General features: G+C 38.0%; 2 protein-coding genes across 4 annotated transcripts in view; both read right to left on the reverse strand.

The window, feature by feature from the left end:
* Positions 1-1,419: 1,419 nt before the first annotated feature.
* On the reverse strand, positions 1,420-8,011 carry LOC146311918 (potassium voltage-gated channel subfamily A member 1-like). 2 transcript variants are annotated; one of them, XM_084740415.1, is made up of 3 exons: positions 7,605-8,011; positions 6,594-7,307; positions 1,420-2,996 (listed from the first exon to the last, which is right to left on the reverse strand). In XM_084740415.1, the coding sequence occupies exons 2-3, from the start codon at positions 7,278-7,280 to the stop codon at positions 2,091-2,093; spliced, it is 1,593 nt and encodes a 530-aa protein (XP_084596541.1). In that variant the 5' UTR covers positions 7,281-7,307; positions 7,605-8,011; the 3' UTR covers positions 1,420-2,090. The 2 variants fall into 2 exon arrangements, with proteins under 2 accessions (XP_084596541.1, XP_084596540.1); XM_084740414.1 differs by having other exon boundaries at positions 6,594-7,349; positions 7,605-8,005.
* A 5,475-nt stretch (positions 8,012-13,486) lies between these two features.
* The window catches only part of LOC146311919 (voltage-gated potassium channel KCNC1-like), a 66,654-nt gene continuing 57,498 nt past the window's right edge, over positions 13,487-22,642 (reverse strand). For both annotated transcript variants that reach the window (XM_084740409.1, XM_084740412.1), the window contains one exon: positions 13,487-18,737. Coding sequence is in view for 1 of the 2 variants with exons in the window: in XM_084740412.1 (XP_084596538.1) it covers positions 18,724-18,737 (14 nt within the window). In the remaining variant the exon portion in view is untranslated. The remainder of the gene's footprint in view (positions 18,738-22,642) is intronic.

The following is a 22,642-nucleotide window of genomic DNA, read 5'->3' on the forward strand; positions in this document are numbered from 1 at the left end:
CATCCTGGAAATGGACCTTACTGTTGCTTGCGACAATGATTGACAACATTTAAGTTGGTAGTTTTCATTTCATCTTGAACTTAAAAGTTTTCTCTAAATAATTACTTAACACCACAGGAACCATAAATAACACGGCATCTTTTAAGAAAATTAATAAAATATAATCTTTATTAAAAACACTGAGTGCATAATTAAGCAGGCAAATACAGAACCTTTGCCATAGCAATCAAAACCTTCCTCTTTAACACAAATGGTTAACACTGTGTCATTAAGTAATGCCGCTGTGTTTGTATTACAGCATGATAAAGGTCATGTCAGTCACCTCGGGTCACATAAGCCAAAACTACACAAATGTGAACTCTGTACATTACTTACAGAAGAATGTTGAGAATGTGGGGTTGGTTTACGTGAGATCTTAGCCCGTCTGCAGCGACAGCTCTGCTGGTGTTTGGTTGAGTTTTGATGAGACATGACACCTACATTGCCAATAATCTATCTGCTTCCACTTCAAACATTAGGCCACAAAGTGACAGTACTAAGACATCACAGTTTCAAGGCACAGAACAGACATTCAGAAAGTCATTTTCATCTCTAACACAAGCTGATAGCATTAATAAATAACAGCTCATATTATATTTATATCATGACCCTGAGAATATAAAACTCACTGTCTTTTTCTTGCTTTTTTAAAGCTTTATTTTACAAAAAAGTTGCCTTTCAGCAACATTTGCCTGGCTAGTGCTGTAATAAATACCTATAAATGAACAAAGAAAGGCAATAAAGAGTATTTAGTAGGCATCAGTGTATCAGTGCTATATTTATGGTTTTACTTAATTTGCCAGTTTCTCTTGGCTAGTTTCTTTTTTTTCTAATGTCTCTCTTCAGGAGTTGTGTTTCATTCTGCTTTGTCTTTTATGACAGGTACCTACATATACAACATGATCCAACACAAACTGCAATAGGAATTCCTTCAGCTGTTCTAGTCTCATAAATTTGTCCCAAAATTGTCCCATTGCTATCCATGTTACTAAAAAAAAAGTTTTATGCATGTGTCCTTGTCTGATGTCCACACAAAGGGTTCAGTGCTGCCCACAATCCACCAGAACCTCTGGTTTACACGAGGCAAGGAAATTGATGCAGTACAGTACATGTACAAAATAAACACTTAACCCTTAGATGCAGGTATCTTGGCTATGAAAACACTGATTTCATTTAACAAGGTTTACAAGTTTATGTTTGTCATCACCAACATTTATGCTGATTAGTGTCAATTTGGCAGTCACAGATATTTTGAAAATAATATTAAAATGTGATTTTAAATTATATTTATTGGAGAAATATGTAATATATTTGCTGTACTAAATCATAAAATGACCACAATATGTCATCAGAGATTAAGGAAACATGATGCTACATTCTAGTTCAGAATGACTTTTTTTGATTGGTTTCAGGTTTATCAGAAATAAAATAAATGCTGAATGTTTGCCACAAGGGTTAGCATCTGTTTATGAGTCCCAAAAAGTGATAAATTATTTTCTAGCAGGAGTAGATGTTTAGAACGGTTAAATTGAGTAATATGTAAACAGAGTCTTGCAGACAGTCACTGAATTTCAAGTCCAGAGTGTATATTTTTTGGAGCAATGGGCTTTCGTGTTTAGGATAACAGGCTTATAACAGTTATAAAGAGCTGACTGATTTAAAGTGTTACTTTAGGAAGCAAAAAGGTGGTATCAGGATATGGTTAAGAAACACCTCTGAACCGTCCCTTGAATCTCTCAGAACTTTTTATGTGTTACAGATGAGACATTTATGATCAATAAACATTTGTCAGATTTTCTGTTGCTATTTGTCTCAGGTCCACTCATTTATTTCTGACAAAATGCCTGTAGGCTACAAAAAAAAAGCATTTTTGGTAGGATCATATTTAGACAAGTCTCTCCTTCATACAACTTTTTTTTCTTTCATTCTTTCACTCAGAACATGCTGAAGACACAAAATCTGCTGAGTTAGTTTATGTTGCTGTTTGTGTGAGGCTGACCCACACATTTTTTTTGTAAAATTCCTAGACTACTTGTCAAATGTCACCCTCCCTACACTTGGGTAACCAGTGGTTCTCTCAGATACATATTTCCTCCTCTGAACCCTGTGCTCTGCCCCGTACACAGTCCACCCAGCAGAGTCCCGTTCAAAGGGTTGCAAGTACCTTCAATGGCGTAATAATCTCCCTCTAGATCCCTATCCCCCTCCTCTGTTTCCTCTCCTTCCGGCTCCTCGTCTTCCCACAGACTCGTCTTGACGTGGGTGTACTCAGTCTCATCCTCGCATTCGGTCTCCCGATGGTAGAAGTAGCTGAAGTTGGAAACTATGACGGGCACTGGCAGAGAGATGGTGAGCACGCCAGCAATGGCGCACATAGAGCCCACTAGCTTACCCCACACTGTCTCCGGGTACATGTCACCATAGCCCACTGTAGTCATGGTGACGACTGCCCACCAGAAGGCGTGTGGTATACTAATAAAGGCCGTGTTGGTGTGATCAGCCTCAGCAAAGTAGATGGCGCTGGAGAAGAGGATGACGCCAATGAACAGGAAGAAGATGAGCAGGCCCAGCTCACGCATGCTGGCCCTCAGTGTCTGGCCGAGGATCTGGAGGCCCTTAGAGTGACGTGATAACTTGAAGATCCTGAACACCCTCACTAGCCTGATGACTCTGATGATGGCCAGAGACGTGGCCGGAGAGGCATCGTTGTCCTTGGCCAGCTCTGTTCCCAGAGTGACGAAATAGGGCAGGATGGCGCTGAAATCGATGATGTTCATGACGTCCTTGAAGAAGTGCGTTTTGCTGGGTGAGCAAGCGAAGCGCATGAAGAGCTCAAAGGAGAACCAGCATATACATATGGTCTCCACCAGGAAGAAGGGGTCCTGGAAAACATTCGGTGGAGGAGGCATGTTGTCAGATACGTTCTTTGCCAGGGAGTGGTATCTGTAAAAATATTCCTGAGGGAAAGGAGACAGGAAAGACAGGACAAATATTTAAAAAAAAAAAAAAAAAGCAGAAGTATCACCATAACAAGAATGAAAATAAACAATTGGAGCCACAATTTTATAATTTTGCTACTTGTTCTTCAAATTATTAATGATTTAACACTACTAAAGGCATAATATGCAACATTTTCTTTAAAAACAAAAATCCACCTGCTATTATGCAAGAAACATGAAGAACTAGACATGGCATACCTAACTTCATCACCTGTCATCACTTAGGTCAGCTACATCTCAATACACTTGTCATTGCTTGATCTGTAGACCAGTGCACTTGTTGTTTCTGGTTTTCAAATACTTGAGAAGTGTTTTAACATTTGTTAGTTTTTTTTTTCCAAGTGACTCTTTACAAAGCACACCAAATGTCAATTAAACTTTTGGTCTCCTCTCTGTGCTATTGTGTCTCAATAGCTGCAATGTTTTTCCCTGGTCTGACAACAGCTTGCCAAAACTTCCTGTAAGTGGTCTGAAAGTCCAAACCACACAAATACCCCCCCACCCCCCACCCCCCACCCCAAAAAAAGTTAGTTATAATGTACAGTGAGTGGGTCTTTATTGCAAAATAATTTTTTTTGCAACAATAACTCACTCACTATACATTATTGCACTAGTTGCATGGCTACTAAAAAGTCAATAATCTGACACAGACTATTATTTTTTTTTAAATATAAAATGATTTTTATTGTTCCTCCAAAGTCTATGATCAGAGCTGCATCCATAGCAACAGTCTGTTATTCATACCAGTAGTCTGTTATTCATACCAATGGTCTGTTATTTATAGCAACGGTCTGTTATTTATAGCAACAGTCTGCTATTCAGAAGTAACAGACCTTAGAATGTCGTAACTGACCAATCAGAATCGAGAATTTAACAAAGTCATGTAATAACCATCCATAAAACTGACAGTTTTAAACTTCAGTTTGAAACAAAAACAGATACAACGTGTTAATTAGTGAGCTTAGGACAGAGTCAGGCTAGCTTTTGTTGTTTCCACCTCTCTATGTTTAAGTCTTCATGCTAAGCTAAGCTAACCAGCTCAAGCTTCATATTTATTTGACAGACAGAGATGAGAGTAGCATTAATATTTCCATGTAGGTCTCAACAAGAAAATGAATAAACGTATTTCCTAAAATGTCAAACCATTCCTTTAAATGTAGGGCTATTACTGTCTCTTCTTTTATGTAATTTTACAAACTGCTGAGATGCTATATTCATGGTATCCTAATAAATTACATAGGACATTAATATGTTGGCCACCGCCTCATTGGATCTGACTTTTGACAACATCATAAAAGCGTTTGACATCTGCGGCATTACATTTCAATCATATCTCTTTTTCAGTCCACCTGTCTTTCCATCCTCCGTGTCAGTTAACGTTACATTCAAGCATCAGATGGTGGCTGTTTGAAGCATCTTACACTTAACATCAAGTTAAAAGCGTGAAAACGGATGATATGGATATAAAAGGATCAGTTTAGTATGCTGTAATGGGCTGTGTGTAACATATAAAGTTTCAGAGTAGTTTAAATAAACCAAGAGCATTTCTTATGTCTTTCAGTAGCAGGTCAGTGACAGTGTTTATTGCTAAAGGTGGACATCTATGTGTTGATCTGCTCCAAGGGCTCTCCTAAGACTAAATATAACCCCGTGAGATCTCCGAAGAGAAACATGAGAGCGTCTTGCTGCATCGCTCCTCATCCATCTCCATGGCTATCCCATCTCCCTGGCCTCTAATATTGCCAATGCAGTGTAGTGGGTCTGAAACCGACTTGGACTGGAGTATGTTACAGTAGTTTCCTGGCAGCTCCCATGTGTAAAGGCAGCTTGGCCTAGCGCAGCAGTCCTGGAGGAATGTGTTAACATGACCCAACGTACGCTTCTCATCCTGTGAGACCTTTTAGTCTCCGGTTCTAAGCCACCGGAAGGCTTTGGCTCACCTTTGCCTATGCGTTCGGTCACTTGTGTGACCTTTTACAACTAACAGTCTCCTCACGCTGCCTTTGCTTTCTCTCCTTTTATTTGTACTCCAAGCCCCGGCCATTACTCCCTGTACCCTTTGGCACTTCCTGAATCCGAGTGTATCAGATTTAACAGCCGACTAAAATAATCACACCGTGAGCTTCCCAGAGTCCATCTCCCTGAGTCTCTGGTCAGTGTCCAGGCGTATTGGCAAGTAGTTGTCCTCATGTCAGTATTTTTCCTCTTAACACACTGTAGTAGTCACCAAGTGTGTGTTTACCTAAACACCTGCCTCTCGTGGTATCATGTTTCCATTTGACCCAAATAGATACACACATCCCATTCAAGATCTCATACCCAGTTGGTTTGATTGGTGTGATATTAAACATAAAACCATCATGTAAAAACATTAAAAAAGATTGAGTGGTGAGTGGTTAGAGAGACTGTCTTCAAAATGAATAATGGCTGACAACATATTCTCTCATGCCAACCTGTTACCTTTGACCTACCCCCCAATACTCAACACCAGAGGTCGGACCATAACATTGTTTTCCAAGTCACAAGTCTTAAGTTCTCAAGTTTGACAAGTCCCAGGCCCAAACTTTGAGTTTCAAGTCCTAAACAAGTCATAACGAAAAGGCTTATTGACATTTACATAGGCATGAATGCTAAGGAACACATGCCACTCATAGTAAAATGTTAACCCAAAGACAAATAAGACTGAAAAGATACTGACAACAACAAACACATTACTGATAAATAAGCCTTAACAGTGAATTTCCATCCTTGTTGATTTACAAAGTTAGCTGTTAAGCTAACATTTGTTAAACATTAGCTCACAAACTATATTAATATTAGCCTCAACTTACCATTCTGTGAAACTTCAAACCTCTATTGAAGATGGAAGTTGTTGCCTTTCCATCTATAAGTTTCGACTGTTCGACAGTTTGAAATTGAATGTGAAATGTGGGATTTCCGACTCAAAGTCGGAGGAACCTTACCAACCACAATCTCAAAATCCAAGATGGCTGCTCTGTGCATCAACAGTGAAAGCTGTATATTAGAACTTCTGTTTTTTGTGATGTCTGGCGACATTGCTATAGTGTTTGTACACCAAAATACTGTGTAATGCATACTTTTTTCCAACATGGGTGAAAAGCCATTCCCAGCTCCAACTTCCAAGATAAATGAAACAAACCATAAGTGTCAACTTCCTGCTTTTTGATTCAGGAAATGAAGAGAAATAAATTGATTAGTGGCACAATACACAGCATGCCTTTTAATATTTGGGCTTTGGGGAAGATATCTAGTATTTTTAGGTCAATATGCTCAAGTTGAAGGGCAGTCACGAGTCATTGTTGTTTAAGTTCAAATTCAAAGTCATAAAATTTGTGACTTAAGTCCGCACCTCTGCTTAATACAAATTAGAAATGTTTAATTTGATTTAATCTGTAGTTTATTCTGTCAGTGATGTTCCCAGTTCTTTTAATACCAGTGATGTTACTCTAAAAGCATAACATTTCACCCTCAACCCCTCTTTCTTCAACTCTGCCTACCAAACATACAGAGCAATACTCTGATCACATTTCCTACCTCTCGTGATTCTTTCTCATTCCTGAACTCAGGCAGCGTTTCCAGGCAGAAGATGAGGATGGACACCACAATGACCATAACACTGATGATGGCTATGATTCGTGCACCCGATGAGGACTCTGGGTGCTCAAACAGCATCCACAGTGTTTTCTGGATTTCGTTGGACGGCAGCGGGGCCACCTCCTCTTTTGGAAAACCTTCGTCCTCCCTGAAGCGGTTCATGATCTCCTCTCCCAGCTCATAGAACAGCAGCTCGTCCATGAAGATGTCCAGGGGTATGTTGGCAGGCCTCCGAAGCCTGCCGCCTGACTGGTAAAAATACAGAATGGCATCAAAGCAGGCCCGATTGCGGTCCAGGAAGAGCTCATTTCGCAGGGGGTCAAAGTACCGCGACCTGCGCCTGGGGTCACCGAGCAAGGAGTCCGGGAATTGGGCTAAGGTGCGAAGCTGAGTCTCATAACGCATCCCTGAGACGTTGATGGCCAGTCTTTCACTCAGTGCCCATCCATTCCTCCACAGAGACCCAGACCGCCGGCTCTCTTTCTTCTTCTCTGTCTCATGCCCTTTGATCTCCTTCTCGCCTTTCTCCTCGCTGTTGAGCTGGTTCTTCAGCTGTTTATCGTTCTCTCCATCGCTCTCTTTCCTTCTGCCTCCGCTTTCGTCTTCATGCGGGTCACTGCTGTCCATGCCAGGCCGGGGAAACAAACCAGTCTCCTGAGAATTTGTAGAACAACTGGACTTAAAAGCGAACCGTGTCTGAAACCAGAGTGATAGTTGCATCAGTGGGTTTGAGAGCAAATGGCAGAAGGGGACATAGTGTACCAGTGTGTGTGTTGTATAGTAAACATTTTCATCAGAGCTAAACATACCCATTCACCCAAAAAGTTGTTGAAATTTCCTTGGAACGTTACTTAATAATCTTAATTAAAAGGTGAATTGTGGATTTAATAAATAAATACAAACAACAAGCAATGTTAGTACCCAGTTAGTGAGATGAAAGCGTTTACTCACTAAGTGTAAAACAGCTGCTGACAGAGGCTAATGGCAGGATGAAAAATCACATTGTTCATCTCCTCTGGCTCATCAGGTTGTCCGTCTTTCTCTCTGTCATCCTGTCCAACTCTCATACACAGAAAGTCCTTGTTTGGCTTGTTTGATGTACCTGGCAGTCCGGCCAAGCTCTCCGACCAGGTCGTACACAAACTGCGTGTCCAGTTGTTTGCTCAGGGAACATCCACGATCCTATCCTGTCCCCCGCTGCCTCACGTTGTCTGTCTTGAAATTTTTTGGGAATGCTGTCCCGTTGAAATTCAATCTCTGCTGGACCTCTCCAACCCCTCCCTGTCCTTTCCCTCCATTTTAGCTATGGGGCAAGACAACCTTCAACCTCCCTATCAAATGTCAACTCTGCCTGGCACTGCAGGGTGTTACACCTCTCTAACAAGCATGGTGCTGTGACTGACAGAGGTGCCTTGCTGTTCATTAGCTCAAGTTTTAATTATTATTATTTTTTTATTTAACATATTTAACGTACCATTTAAAAATAGTGGAACTCAAGCCATAGTCATAAAAAAAATAGCTTGTGATAGATTATAGATAGAGATTAGTTGCTAAATTTTATAAACGACTATACTATATATGTCTCAGATGACACTGTTTTGTACTGTAATGGGGAATTTGTACTGGCATGATTTGGGGTATGTTGGATATTTATATTCCACAAAAGCTCTTTGCAAAATAATTAAAATTGTATATAAGTTATGCTATCTAAAACAAGACCTTGACAACATGACAGTGCAAAAAATTAATTCAAGCTTGTGTTTACAGTAATACAGGTATTATATAATTATACTACATAGAATTATGATGTACACTGTTATAGTTACGGTATCATATTACGCTTACATAATATTATGAAGAGCACAGTCTAGACCTGTTCTATATGAAGACGGCCCTGAGATAACTTCTGCTATGAATTGGTGCCATGTATAAACTCGACTTGAAACTTGACCTGAAAGGATTATCTTCTCTTTTCTTATCTTATATTTACAGAACTTATATAGTACAAGACTAAAAAATGCAGGGAATTACTTTCCTTTTGGATTAAAGTGATTGTGTCTACACTGTGTTTATATGGAAGGTCTGTTGTTGACTAGATTTTCTTTTTTATATCACCTGAAAGAGGTTTGCAAACTCATCGGCTCAAAAAGTATACATGTAAAATGGGTGTTTAGATTCTCTTGTAATAAACCATTTATCATTCAAGTAGTCAATTGTCAACTGAGGCCACATACGTAAATCATATGTCATCATATAAACTAATTAAAAAACGCTTTCAACACACCAGAATATTTGGCAACATTTTATTTGGAGGGGTGTGCATGAGATTGTCATTACACTGTCATAACCATGTAATGACACCTGTCATGAACATGAAGTAGACTTTATGAAGGTTTATGACTCTTGTCATTAAGTGTCATTAAGCCAGTTATTTTTAATGCAAAGCTGACATTGTTTGAGATGTCTCTGTCATGACAACTTGATATTATCAAGCAAACAAAGAAACTGTTAAGCTCTATGTTTTGTCTTATGTGATTGGTTTTGACACTGGTTGTCATGAGGCCGTTGTAAGTGTGTCATGAATATTCTCCTTGACCTTAAGTGAAGTGGTACACTAGACTTGTCATAAAGACGTCATTAAGTTTTATTACACTGTCAAATGCGTTTGTAATGGTGTCATGAATAATCCCCTTGACCTCAACTAAAGTGGTACCATTTGGACTTGTCATAAAGATGTCAGTAAATCTTATAAGGCCAGTAAATACTAGTTTTAATAAATTACGCCTTTCAATTGTTTGCGTTACTTGAAAGGAAACAGAACTGTCTGCATTAGCTTTCAACTTCATAATTATTAATTTAGTAAAACTGTGTCAGTGTTTTTTGCAGTTGAAACTGATGATGATGATGATGTTAGCATTGGCTTAGCAATTCTGACAGCTGTGTATAGATTGCAATCCAGAAAAGGCTAATTAGGGGTAACTGTTAGCAGGTGAGCAGAGGTAAATACAGTAGTATTCGTGAATCAGAAGCTGCTTTCATGAATTAAACTTACTTTTGCCTCATAGTTTGTGTCACAAAGCAGGGAATCATTAATTACAGGAATGTATTAGTGAGTGAAGGGACTCACCTTTTTTATTATTAGTAGAGCAGAGCAACAGACCTTCTTCATGGCAGCCATATTGATATGAAATACAAGATTAAACACAGGTGTTGCCAATTAAGGTCCCATTCCAATTAGTGCAGCAGAGCCTTCCCAGTGAGCCAGAATCCACAGTATGAGCACCCTCACTCTATTTGACCTGAAAGTGAACTTTAATTAGTGGCGTTGGCAACACCTGCATTTACCCTTCTATTTCATGTCAAAATGTCTGCTGTGAAAAAAGAGGTTTATAATCATTATTTAGCATATGTAAGACTTATTGAGCTTTGTCACATTTTTCCTCTCATTTCAAAGATGATGATGCTTTAACTTCAAACATAAAATGGACCTGTGTTTGATTGATATTTACCATCACCTCCATGTCCTGATCAGTACACCCGAACCTCAGCGGACACCAAACATTATAAAATGTGTATCCCTCATTTAATATCTGGCAAAAAATAAGATTATCTACTGGAAATATTCAGCTGACATATTGGGAAAATAATATGATTCAAGCTGGAATATTTAATGATACAGCTGTCATTTGCAATTTAATTTACTGACCATGACTTGGGGTATAAAGAGAAAAAAGAAGAATACAAAAAGGCCAAAATTTGCCCTTGAACAAAAGCATTAAAATATTTGTTCTTGTTTTTGTCATTAATGGCTTAAATATGAAATGTGGTACATTGCATAGCACATTCTTGTAGTAACAATAATACCAGCAAGAATAATCAATAACAAGAATAATGGACATTTTGTGTTATTTTTCTTAATAGAAGGCCAGTAGTTTCAAATGTTCAGCTAATTTTGAGTTTGTGGTTAAAGCAATAAAACAGAAAAATAAATGACAAACTAAAACCAACCAATTAAACAATGACTAAGTCATACAGATTTACTGTTTTTAGTCATCAGTCTTCATCCATCTGAATCTACCAAAACAGACACTACTGTGCATTACCACCAGAGGGAGGTGATGTTTTGGCACAAAGGAGAAAAAAACTGAAAGAGGCCTCTGCCGACATTTCCTCACAGCTGCCCTCAGTCACAGAATAAACACTCTGCTCAGTGGGCTGCAAAATTACATTCCCATTTGATCCCATATCCTGTCATGAAATGATGTGTCTGACATGACATACTGTAAATCTGATTAAGTTTGGTGCAAATGTAAAGCCATAAATTCAAGGATATGTACAGAATGTGAACAAAATGAATCAAAGATACATGAATGCTGCATATTAATTAAATGCAGTTGGTGATTCTTGTAGTTTTTTGAATGTAAAGGATGCGGGAAATGATGCCACCAGAAATTTGTAGTGATCATTTTAGCATTGTGCATCATAATCTGCATAAGTTAAGAAGGTGTTTCAGTAAAATGGCTTTAAATTCTTAAGCTTTCTATGCAGAGTAATCATGGTATCTTGTGACTGCACATACTGTATCGCCACAGATTCATCAGCTCATAGAACAGTATGAAACAGACACTCGGTGTCCATAAGTAGAAAATAGATGACTCATCAGACCACGTTACTATTTCTTACCATGTGGTCTTTACATCAGCTTATGGTTCTGTGCCTTTGTCACTGATACAAGCATTTTTCAAAAGGCAGAGCAGAGATTTTTTTTTGACTTTGACTTTTTGCCATTGAGCAGGTTTTATGTTATACTTTAACTATCTACCACTTTTGTGTTTATCTTATCTGAATGGGCTTGATTTTCAAAACTTTCTTCCTTGCCATAAATTACAGTAAATATCATTAAAGAGATGTTCTAATTCTAGCTGATGACTAAATTGTGTACAGACTTTTGTAATGCTGATTAAGTTACTTCAAAATGACATTTTCATGTTGTCCACCTTTAGCACATCTTGTATTTTGCTTATTTTCCCAAAATCATATGATCTCTCTTGTTTGGGCCAACAGCATAATTATTCTGTATGGGGGATGGGAATCGAGAAACTTCCAAACTCGCCGATTCCTTTTAGCAATGCTGGCATGTTTTTCTGACAGTTGCGCATGTCAAAACAATGGTGTTAAACTCTACATTCAAACCTGCAGCAAAAAGCATCTATAGCAGAGAGGGAGACGGACCAAAGTGTGACTTCATTTCACAAAGAAAGAAGACAACAGTGCTTGTTGTAATGTCTGTAAAATGATCATTTTAAGAAAGCGTCGAAACCCCAGCAATATGCTGAAACATCTCTCTCTCTGCAACATAGGCTTAAACTAATTTCAAAGAAAAAAAAGACACTAATGATGATTTACTAAAAAGTGCCAACATTTTGGTCACAAGGACCTTTCTTGAGACATATCAATTATTAAGTGGCATAGTGCTTAAATACAGCTTTGCATGATGGTTTACACCTGTGTTGGAGTTTTTTTGCACAGATTTTTTTTAACATTATGGTATAAACTATTTGATATTGAGTTGAACTTACTGCTGTTGTGTGGAATTGTTGAGAGATGGTTTATGTCCTGCCCTGCATGGCCTGCACAACTACTAGGTGATATGAGGATATTATGTATTTGGACAGTTGAGGGTATTCTGATTGAATGAGCGTCTGCATGTGACTATGGACACACCTCCAGCACAGCTGTAAACTATCATGCAAGTATGAGCCGTATTTAACAACTCTTTTTATAAGTCTCTTCATAAATTATGTGTCTTGAGAAAGGTCCTTGTGACCAAAGTGTCATGGCACTTTTTTAATAAATCAATGCAGAGGTGATAAGTGGGTGTAGGAAGTGACCTTTTTTTTTCTTTGAAATGGATTTCTGGGGGCTTTGATTTCCTGCACCACACAAAGTGACCAACCAAGTAGTGTGCATGTTGCCTTCTACTCATCTTAAATTTAATGATTCCATGTATCTGACACTTGCACGAGTGCCACTGCTTCCCAACCGTGCAGGTAAATATCCTATGTTATAATATCATTATTGTCATGCAGTCAGGTTTCCTAAATGAAAAACCTAAAATGAAAACAGATGCTGTAAATATTTTCTCATTTTAGATGACGATAGACTGTTGCTACAGCTCGTACAATAAAACAGCAGCATTGATGCTGAAAATCTGTGCAGGACTAATTGATCAGGAATCAATTAAGAATCTGACCGATAAACAGAATTGATAACGGCACTTCCATCAATCCCTAATTCTGTCTCAGTTAAGAAATATTACAGATGTTTATGATTCTGACATGTTGGTTTCCAGTTTCAAGGGCAGGAGAAGTTAAAGTTACAGTTATCTGATATGATCGTGTAATGCAAGGAAAACAGCACTTCCATTACCTCATCATTCTCAAATATCATGACACAGTTACAGCTGACCTCAAATTTATAGATCAGCATTATATGACATGTCTTTATTTTAGACACTGCAAATGGCTCGATGCAGAAGTCACTGACTGAAAAAAAACCCCCTGACAGTTAGACTTGGTGGAAATGCTGCATCAAAACACACCATATCCCTTAACTTCCAGTCACAAATTTAATGTGTCATCCTTCAGTTTCATGCACGACTTTAGGTTTTCATTGTGTCCTCACTTCAAGTCAGATTATATCAATCACTGTATTGTGGTATCCTGTTCCCGACAGGCTGGTGAACAGTGTTAACTGTGACAGTCAGTACAGAGCGTTATAGTCTAAGAGCACACAATTCATCAGCTGGATATCTTCAACAAACTGACACACTGTTGATGTCACTTTTTCATTTATTTTAAGTTCATTTCAATGATTTTAAGCAATTTTTAATGTCTCTGAAAAAGCATCTCATGACTGTTGTTCATTCAAGCTGCTATGGAGATCGGTTCACATTAGGTCGCATTGACATTCATACATTTTAAGTCTCAATAGTAGAAATATGTTCAATTATGACACTTTATTGATATGTTTCTATTTTTTCTTCAAAATATAAAAAGATAATTCATGAACATTCCATTGAAATATACTTTATACAGTTTCTTGATGAGTTGTTCTTTGTGTTCCAACATTTCAAAAAAATAAAATCCGGCATAAGTCACAACCAGATACTCCAGTGACCACCTCCTCCCCCCATTCACTCTCCTACTAAGACTGTAGTACAATGGACTAGTACCTAAGTCTGTTTTATACAATCTGATGGCATGTAAAATGATCATACATCTTTTATCTTTGGAATGCTTATGTGAATACATGGTGTTAGTCTGTAATATTAGATGTATGTATATAACGTCAGTGGTGTTAGTCACAATATTTCTAATTAAAATAAGATACTAAATATATAGAAAAATCTATTCAGCATGATAACACTTCCTCTAAAACAACTCTGGTCTTATCACTTTGCAAAATAAAATCTTTTTTTTAGATTAGTGTGATTGCTAAGTCACTCTATGGAAAGCCATAAAGCCACTACTCATGTGGTTGCAATCATCTGAACTGATGACAGAACATATCTGTGTCTCAGGGAGCATACAGTAAGTGTCGATCAGTGGCATTCGTGGTGCAGATTGCATACAATGTCCTCAATTAAAAGTAAAAAAAAAAAAAAACAGAAAACATATTAAACAGAAACAGGCACGTAAAGAAATTAAATTGGATATCAGAGTGGATGTGTCATCCGAGACCACATAACAGCTTCCAAACACCTGGAGAGGACATGTCATAATATTGTCACAACACATAATCGCCATAGTTTAACAGTGGCACCTATTTACCACGTAAAGCATTTTTGTTCTTTTGGTTATGTGAGTGTTACACAGGAAAATCTTTAACATTTGAAACAGATTGCAAACTTGAGAAAATAAAACAGACTTAGCACTCTCAACATTGTAACTCATTCTGTTCAACATGACTTAAATCAAATGGCAGTATTATGCAGAATATAGAAAAGGAAAGACATCTTTTTTTTTTCAGCCTGGATTCGGCAGAGCAGTCACAATGTAGAGAATGAAGAAGAAATGGCAAACTTAACAGGAAAGAAAAAGACAGCACTTGGCTTATGAGAACACATGCACAGCTGGGTGAAGCACAAAGTTTTTGCAAGTGTGCACACCATTGCTAGAAGTTTACCTCTGAAATATTCATACACATCTTTGTGACCATCAAAAGCCATAGTTACTTAATGCCTTCCAAAACGGGAACTGAAATCTGGGAGTTTTAAAAAGGTATGGGACCAAAACAAAATCCCATGGACCGTTTTTGCGAATAGATAGAAGTTCTTGAACTTGTAAAACCTTGAACAACTGAGTTTTATATTCTGGTGAACCTCCAACTTGTACTAGGAATGGACAGAGGACCATTCAGCTGCCTGAGCTGAGCCCTGGACCAGCAGGGCCTGAAACTCACATCGACACCAAACCAAAGCTGAGGTGCTTGGACAGCACTCAACAGTGAGACAAGACTTTTTTTTTTTTTTTACATCAATCTCCCCTCGGTGGACACCGGTATCTCTCATCTTTGCTTTCAACACTTAAAGTACTTCACTGACATCATTTTGGAAGCTCTGGGTCTCTTTGTTTGGTGCTCACATGACTGCGCTGCAATGAGCTGCCAACTAGCCAGCTGGATGATGGAAACTCCATGGGGTAATGATGGATGCAAAGACCTGATCATCTAAAAAAAACAAAAAAAAACAAAAAAAAACCCCAAACCCCAAAAAAAACAATTGAACAAAGACAAGCTACCTCTACACACTCATGCTGACACTGCGAGTGTGAGTAGTTTTCAGTTGCCTCTCGGAGGAAGACGTTTCTGCTCTACGACACGGCACAGTGTTCATAGTTATCAAGACGGGATTCATGACAAACAATGATAGGAGGCTAAAGGGGATATGTCAAGACTCTGCTCCCCCCTCGAGAGATTATCAAGTCATAATGCATGCGTTTTTTACACATCACTGTGAGGTGTTCACATTATCGTTATCGTCTATATACTAGAATTTATTTATGTTAGAAAGAAAATAGCAAAACACCTACATCCACACACACCATCGACACACCTGAGTCCTTTAAGACCGCACACAAACTTTGGAATGGCAGTTGGTTCCATGCAAACCTGAAATCTCTCTTGATTGTTCGCCAATATAGTATATTTCATAGTCTGTTATTGGTCTCTATTGGATAACCTGCACTTGTACTCCCATTTTTCTATTTAGGACTAGTGGAACAGAACTGCCTATCCCAGCCGAATCCTGCCATGGGACTTCCAAGGCCTTTTACGAATCTCTTTAACACTGAGCCGTTGAAGATACTCTCGAGGTTTTCCGTTTGCCCTGCTACGATCATGTGACAACTCTTGTATTATTGCCAAAGAAAAAAAGCAAACTATGAGTACTAATCAAGCAGTTAAAGTTGTGTAATGGAGAGCCGTTGTTTTAGAACTGCTGCTGCTGTCGCTGCTGCTGCTACGGTAAGTTGTGCAAATGATTCAAGGAGGAAAACACAGACTTTTAACGACAAACATCCTTTGCACAAATGCTATAGTTTGGCAAAGTCTTGAATTCGTTGATCGAATGGTTGGAAAACATACTGCTTAATGCATAACAAAGTAAAACTATGGCAGCGGTCTAAAACACTGGGATGAGGAATGTAGGGCAGTAGTAGCAGAGAGATTTCATCAAACAAAACATAGTTCAGGGTGTACTTTGCAAACATACATGTTTCAATATTCACATTTTTTTTACTTTTCAAAACAAAATATAGCTCTTCTCTTTCATTATAATCTTTTTTAAAACATTAATTGCATATAACATTTTTTTAATTCATTTTATATATACTTTTTTTTTGTATCTCTAGCACCCTTGTCTTCAACTAAGGGCTTGCAGAAAAGACAGTCATGCAAAGTAGTCATGCTGGTAAACAAAGTTACAAAAATGCATTATCTTTTTTTTTTCATTTGTTTATCTCAGCGTCCATCCTTTGTCATCCCCGTGTCTTTATAGGCAAGAGTCTGTCGTTGCTCATTGTCTTTCAGAAAAAAACATGTTCCCGGTGCTTGTGGGGGAAAACATCTTCACCCACCCACCCCCCACCCCCCTTGACAAAATATTCACTTCCCATTTTTTTTTCCAGGGCTTTGACTCCATTTCATGATGCCAAATTTTCTATTAACATTTGCATCTGATATTTTTTTTTTCCTTTCTTCCATTCTGGACCTTTTCTTCCTCTGAAGCCATGGATAGTTGATTTGTTTATCAAAATATAGATTTGTTCTCTTTGTACACTTCCACACTTGCTCTACTCTTGGTCCGTTTCTTCTCAGTTTCCCCGTTTGCCTGATGGGCCGTCCTTATCTTGACGTCGACTCGCCTTGTGAAGCACGCGTTGGCAGCAAGAGGGACAAGAGAGAGATGGGGCAGTATTCATCTGGGGATTCTTGTGCCTAATTGGCAGTGTTGGCCTTTGTGTTCGGGGGGCAACGTTTATCTGAATGGTCCCTTTCAAAATGATAACACAGAATTCCCAGCTAATGGATAGTTTCATGTGACGTAAAAAGTGTTCTTGTGGTAGGAATGTTCTTTTCATTGTAATTTAGGCAGACCAATATCCCTCAATATAGAAAAAAGACTGACAATTGTCTCTTGGACTTCTGTTTTGTCTCCTTTAGTCAGTCTTTTTGCTCCTCATGACTGTGCCAGTAAAACATGGGAAAATACTTCTAATATTTTAATGTGCATATAGGGATGGGGTGCTAATGGCAGTTAAAGGAGCTCTTTTTGAGGAATGACTTTGTACCAAACAGAGGCAAACAGGCCAGTATGAGGGTGAGTAAAAACCTCATCCTAAATGGAATAGTTTCCTTAATCTACTGTACATTACACAAGGTCATTCAGCAAGTGCATGCTACAGGACCTTTGGTATCCAACATGGATTTCTGGGCAAGCCCATGGCAGTACATGAGAGATAAAGATAAAGTCTTTTTCCACCATTTTCTCATGGCGAATGTTTCTAAATGTACAGAATACATTGTACTTGACCAGTTTGAGCTGATGCTACATGTGCTTCATTTGTTTAACTTCTCAGTTAGTGCTGTTTTTTATTTTTTTTTTTTTCTTGGAACTTGTAAAGAGGGCAGTGTTTCAGTCTGATAGAAGTGAATGGAAGACATAGGTTCAGTGGCAAACATGCTATACAAGTGCTAAACTTCAATGAGGGGCTATAGTATGGGTGCTGTTGAAAACTGTGCATTTGTGATTGATTTTATACGCACTTTTTTTGTAATTAGTGCATCTTTTTTTTTGGAATGTTTTAATGAGTAAGACCAATCCTTTGTCTCTCATGTACTCTCTTTATATTTTTTTCTTCTTCTTGAAAGGAACCCAAGAGGAAAATGACATCTAAAAGATCCTTTGAATGCATAAATTCCTCTCTCTTTGAACTGTTGATGGATTAAGTCAAGTTATTTCCCAGCCAACAAATGCTACAATATGTTAGCAGAGATGCTACATTGTTCATTCAGTCCTTTGTGAAGACAAGTGTTTTTTTTTTTGTTTGTTTGTTTGTTTGTTTGTTTGTTTTCGGAAACTTGTGAAGTTGCTCAGTTGCTCAGCACTGCAGATAGCACTGAGTTGGTCATCAAACAAGATGGCGAGTATAATGTTGTCAGAGATATGTCATCTGGAATGTGTAATCAGGAGTCCTTTTCTCTCCCAAAAGTGGGTCAGTGCAATGCTCAGTCAGTTTGCCGGAAAAAAAAGAGAAAAAAAAAAGAAGAAAAAAGGTCAGTCGAGACAGTTGTCAAAAAATGTGGTCGGAGTTCCAAGAGGCTGCTTTGGTAACAACGTGTGGAGCAGACCATAAGATTTTTTAATTCGTGATTAACCTCTGGTCTCTCTCTTGTCACCCCAAAGATCTCCTTTCAACTGTCCATCCGTGTCACACCTGTCGCTTACGTGGCTCCCGCCGCAAATTTGTGTTTACCGCTTACTGACTCCTCATTAGAGAGAAGGCGAATGCTAGAAACTTAACACTGTGAAGACAAGAACAGAAAGCCATTAATATTACATTCACAGGGAATAAACATATAAGAAATCATGTTCAGTGAAATTTAAATTTAACTTGTAACATTATAACATAAGCACAAGATTGGTTTATAGAAGTTGTGTTCAACTAATACAAACCAATCTGGGTAGTAAATTGATTTTCCTTGTTCTCATATTTGGAATTTTCCAATTACATGGATTTCTATAACACAGTTTTAATATTAAGTACAATAGGGAAGTAATCAGGGATTACCATTACCTGTTAACTGCTGGTTAACTGTGCATGTCAGAATAAAGTGCACACATTTATACTGTACAGCTACAAAAACAGTCTATCTCCAACATACAGACAGAAGGTTGGCACATAGGTTATTCTTGAACAACACAATCAAGAAATGGTGACAATTAAAGTGGTGGCTGACAATATTAGAAAAAACAAACAATAGACTGAATGAAACAAGCTGCCAGCCACCTGACCAGCACCTCTGCCAAATCCCAACAAATATAGCAGCCACCGTCTTTACAGGAGTGAATTATGTACACAGCATTTCAAAGTTTAGGTGACAGGGAGATGATGAGCAGTTATTCACTAGTGTGTGTGTGTGTGTGTGTGTGTGTGTGCATATGTATGTGCGTGCAAACATTTTCATTTGAATGATATGTACACTTCATGGAAAAACACATTATTGACAAATGGACACATACAAACATACTTAATGCTATTCATGGACTTTTTCGCATTTAAAATAGTGATTCTTCTACTTTGTGAAGCAAGTAGTTGGGCTGACACCATTTCAGGAGGCTTAACCCCCAACTTAAGTAATGCATCATGCAAACACAGGTGCAAATTCAAGGAAATGTTTGCCAGCAACAGTGTAGGTTGAACATTTTTTAGTTCTTTGTCTACAGTTATGGCAAACAAGTCTTGTATCACACGTGCTGGCATCATGCATTATTTACCGGGAGATTAAACACTTCTGTTGTGGTCTCACCAGCAAACATCAACCCAGTACAAACATTATCCTTTATCGCAGCCGCATTAGCTCTTCCCGTCTGCTCTTCGTTCACCCTCGTCCTCTGTCAGTTTCCACTTTATAGTTGCAGTGTTCTCCAGAGAAAAGCAGTAAGCAAGACACAGATCATATTTTCAAACGGGCAGCTGTATGGTAAATGTTTGAGATTTGGTTAACCAAGAGTCAAGACCTACAGTATAAATCCAGCCCATGGACGGTCAAACATTTTTGTTTCTATTAAAATTGTATTTTGATGTACATTCAAAGTTGTATTAGAGTTCTATTTGATTTTATGAGGAGTAATTTTCCAAATACATTGTACTTTATGTCCACACAAAATCAGAAATAAGTCTTATCAGATTCCTACATGCCTTCTTCTACTTGACTGTTCACAAAATGGTGCACATGCACACAAGTCTAGAGACGTTATCTGTTACTGGATACGAACACACCGCTGTCTGTTTGGACATAAACCAGACTTTTCTGTCTTTTCCTGTCTTTGTTCTGGCAGCAGTGCCAAAGCAGCCTCTGTGTTGTTACACACAGCTATTATTTTGGCCACTGATGCTGCAAATCCTTACAGCTTATTGACTGATGATACCACTGGGTCAAAGTAAGAGCCCCGACCGATATACTGGCCAGATATGGGCCTGTCACAGATATATCGGTTTATGTTTACAGATATGCACCAATATGATATTTTTTTTTCACAGAACATATAATGCAGAGAACAATCATTTAGATTTCATACATTTTTTATTTATTTATTCTTAATTTTACCAGTGTTCCTTTCTACAAATGGTTGGCATCAGTAAATATTAAATTATTTAATGCGCAATATTCTTTAATCAAATTATTTGCTCAAGAAAATAGCCTTCTGAGTGCCTTTGCATAGTCATATCAGTACATAATCAGTGCCCTAATTGACTACATTTATTTCAGCTCAAGATTTTCCTACACAGATTTTTCCCTTCTTAAATCAGCATCAGTCTAAACAAAAAAAACATATCGGTCGGGCTCTTGTCAAAGTTTGGATCTAATGTACTTTATTCTTATTCCCACACTATGAGATGATGGTTGGTTCTGATAAAAACGCCTTGAAAAAGGGATGTTTACGAGCGTATCTACTGACACGTCTGAACTTTTTAGTGTCCTTAAAAGACCAAAGCTCCAAATAAATGTCTCTTTGACGTCATTGTTCTCTTTGTTATACTGCTGTATCACACTCAGCTCAACATACACATATTGAGGTTCAGTTGTTCTAATAGCACTTAAAAATGTACATAAATGTCGGTTTTTGAGTGGAATTCATTCTTTTCATTGACACATCTGGTCCGTGGTGTCAAGTAAAGGAATAGTCCTGTTTTTTCAATGCATTTTGCTTCAATAGTATTGATAGCTGTTTTAGTTCAGTGTGCACAGCATTATATTAGTTTGCTACATTCCATGATAATTACGAAGCGCTGGTTTAGTGGATATCTGAGGCTATTTTAACCATCTTCTTAATACAACACTGCAGTAACACAGACACAGAGGTTTAAGTGGTATCAATCTTCTCATTGCACAATTTAAAGTTCATCAAACAGTATTTTTCTTCCCTTTCTCTGACATTAAAATACTATCCTTACTGCACAGAACAACAGCTAATTGTACTCCTATGCTTACACAATCTAAATATAATAGTGTAACAGTCTGTGAGCCTCTTTTTCCCTAAAAGCTGTACATGTACCATACATGCCTTTCAGGATACATTAGCATCAACCATTGAAATATTTACATATAATGTACATTTAGATTCAGTAGGATACAGTGCGTTTACCCCATGTAAAACCAGATCTTGTCAAAGCAAGCACGGCAGAACAAGAACGCACTTAGATTTTTTTTTTTTTCTCATTACAGTTGAATTACTAATAGTATGCTTTAAAAAAAATAACCAGCTCATGTGGAAATGTTACAGTAAAATAAACAAACATACTTTGTTTTTGAAATGCAGAGTTAATATGTATGTATATATAACGAGAAAGCCGGTTCTATCACCAAGGGGTGTGGTTAGGTTAGTTTAGCACTGCAATGAGCAATGTGCAGGATAAAACCATACTGTACACCTTTCTGATGACATATGTATTAAATAATGGATGAGAGGAGCCCATGTGTGATGGATCACATGAAAAAAAGACTTAAAGGTACGACTATAGATGAGAGCAACCCATCTGGTCACTTTGCTCCTGCGTCATGCTGCCGTCCCTTTTTGGGTGAAAACAACCACTCTAATAATTTGACTGGCAGTCAATACAAATTCAAAGTTCTTTGCCAGTTCAAATGCATAAAATAAGAAAACCACTTGAGAGGCAGGTGAATGATTATGTTATGTCTCTGACAATTGGCATCGTTACATAAAAAAGAAAAAGAAAGAAATAGGGGCCTTTCAGTCAGCTTCTATCAATGTGGACAAAGCTGACATATACAACTGCCTTCTTGAATATTCAGGCTATATATTTAAAAAAATATTTATTTTGCTGTTTTGTTACTGACGAACCAAACTCCATTCAAAAAGCAGGTAATGTATGGTAAGGAAAAACTTAAGCTACACCATCACTAAGACTCTTTACTGATTCACTTTGATCTACAGATACAATCGGCACACATGTCATGTACTCATCAGCATGAGTATGACGTTTTGCCACAGACATACATATCTGGTCATTTTTGCAGTGCTTGTTTTCACCCAAAGGGGGACGTAGTCTTCCTCAAGACAGGGACGTAACGTATGGCTGCTCTCATCCATTCAACTCTGTCGGAATCAGCTGTTATGAAACCCTCTTCCCGACACTCACAAAGTATACATAGATATATTAATTTCATATGACTTTAATGTATTC

This window comes from Lutjanus erythropterus, chromosome 17 (assembly GCF_056507025.1).
Source record: "Lutjanus erythropterus isolate fLutEry1 chromosome 17, fLutEry1.hap2, whole genome shotgun sequence".
Lineage (NCBI taxonomy): Eukaryota > Metazoa > Chordata > Actinopteri > Lutjaniformes > Lutjanidae > Lutjanus > Lutjanus erythropterus.

Coding starts and splice junctions, on each gene's coding strand:
- LOC146311918 (XM_084740415.1), bottom strand. CDS start 7,280: ATGGACAGCAGTGACCCGCATGAAGACGAAAGCGGAGGCAGAAGGAAA. Junction 2,997..6,593: donor ATGAGAAAGAATCACGAGAG/GTAGGAAATGTG, acceptor CCTTTCCCTCAG/GAATATTTTTACAGATACCA.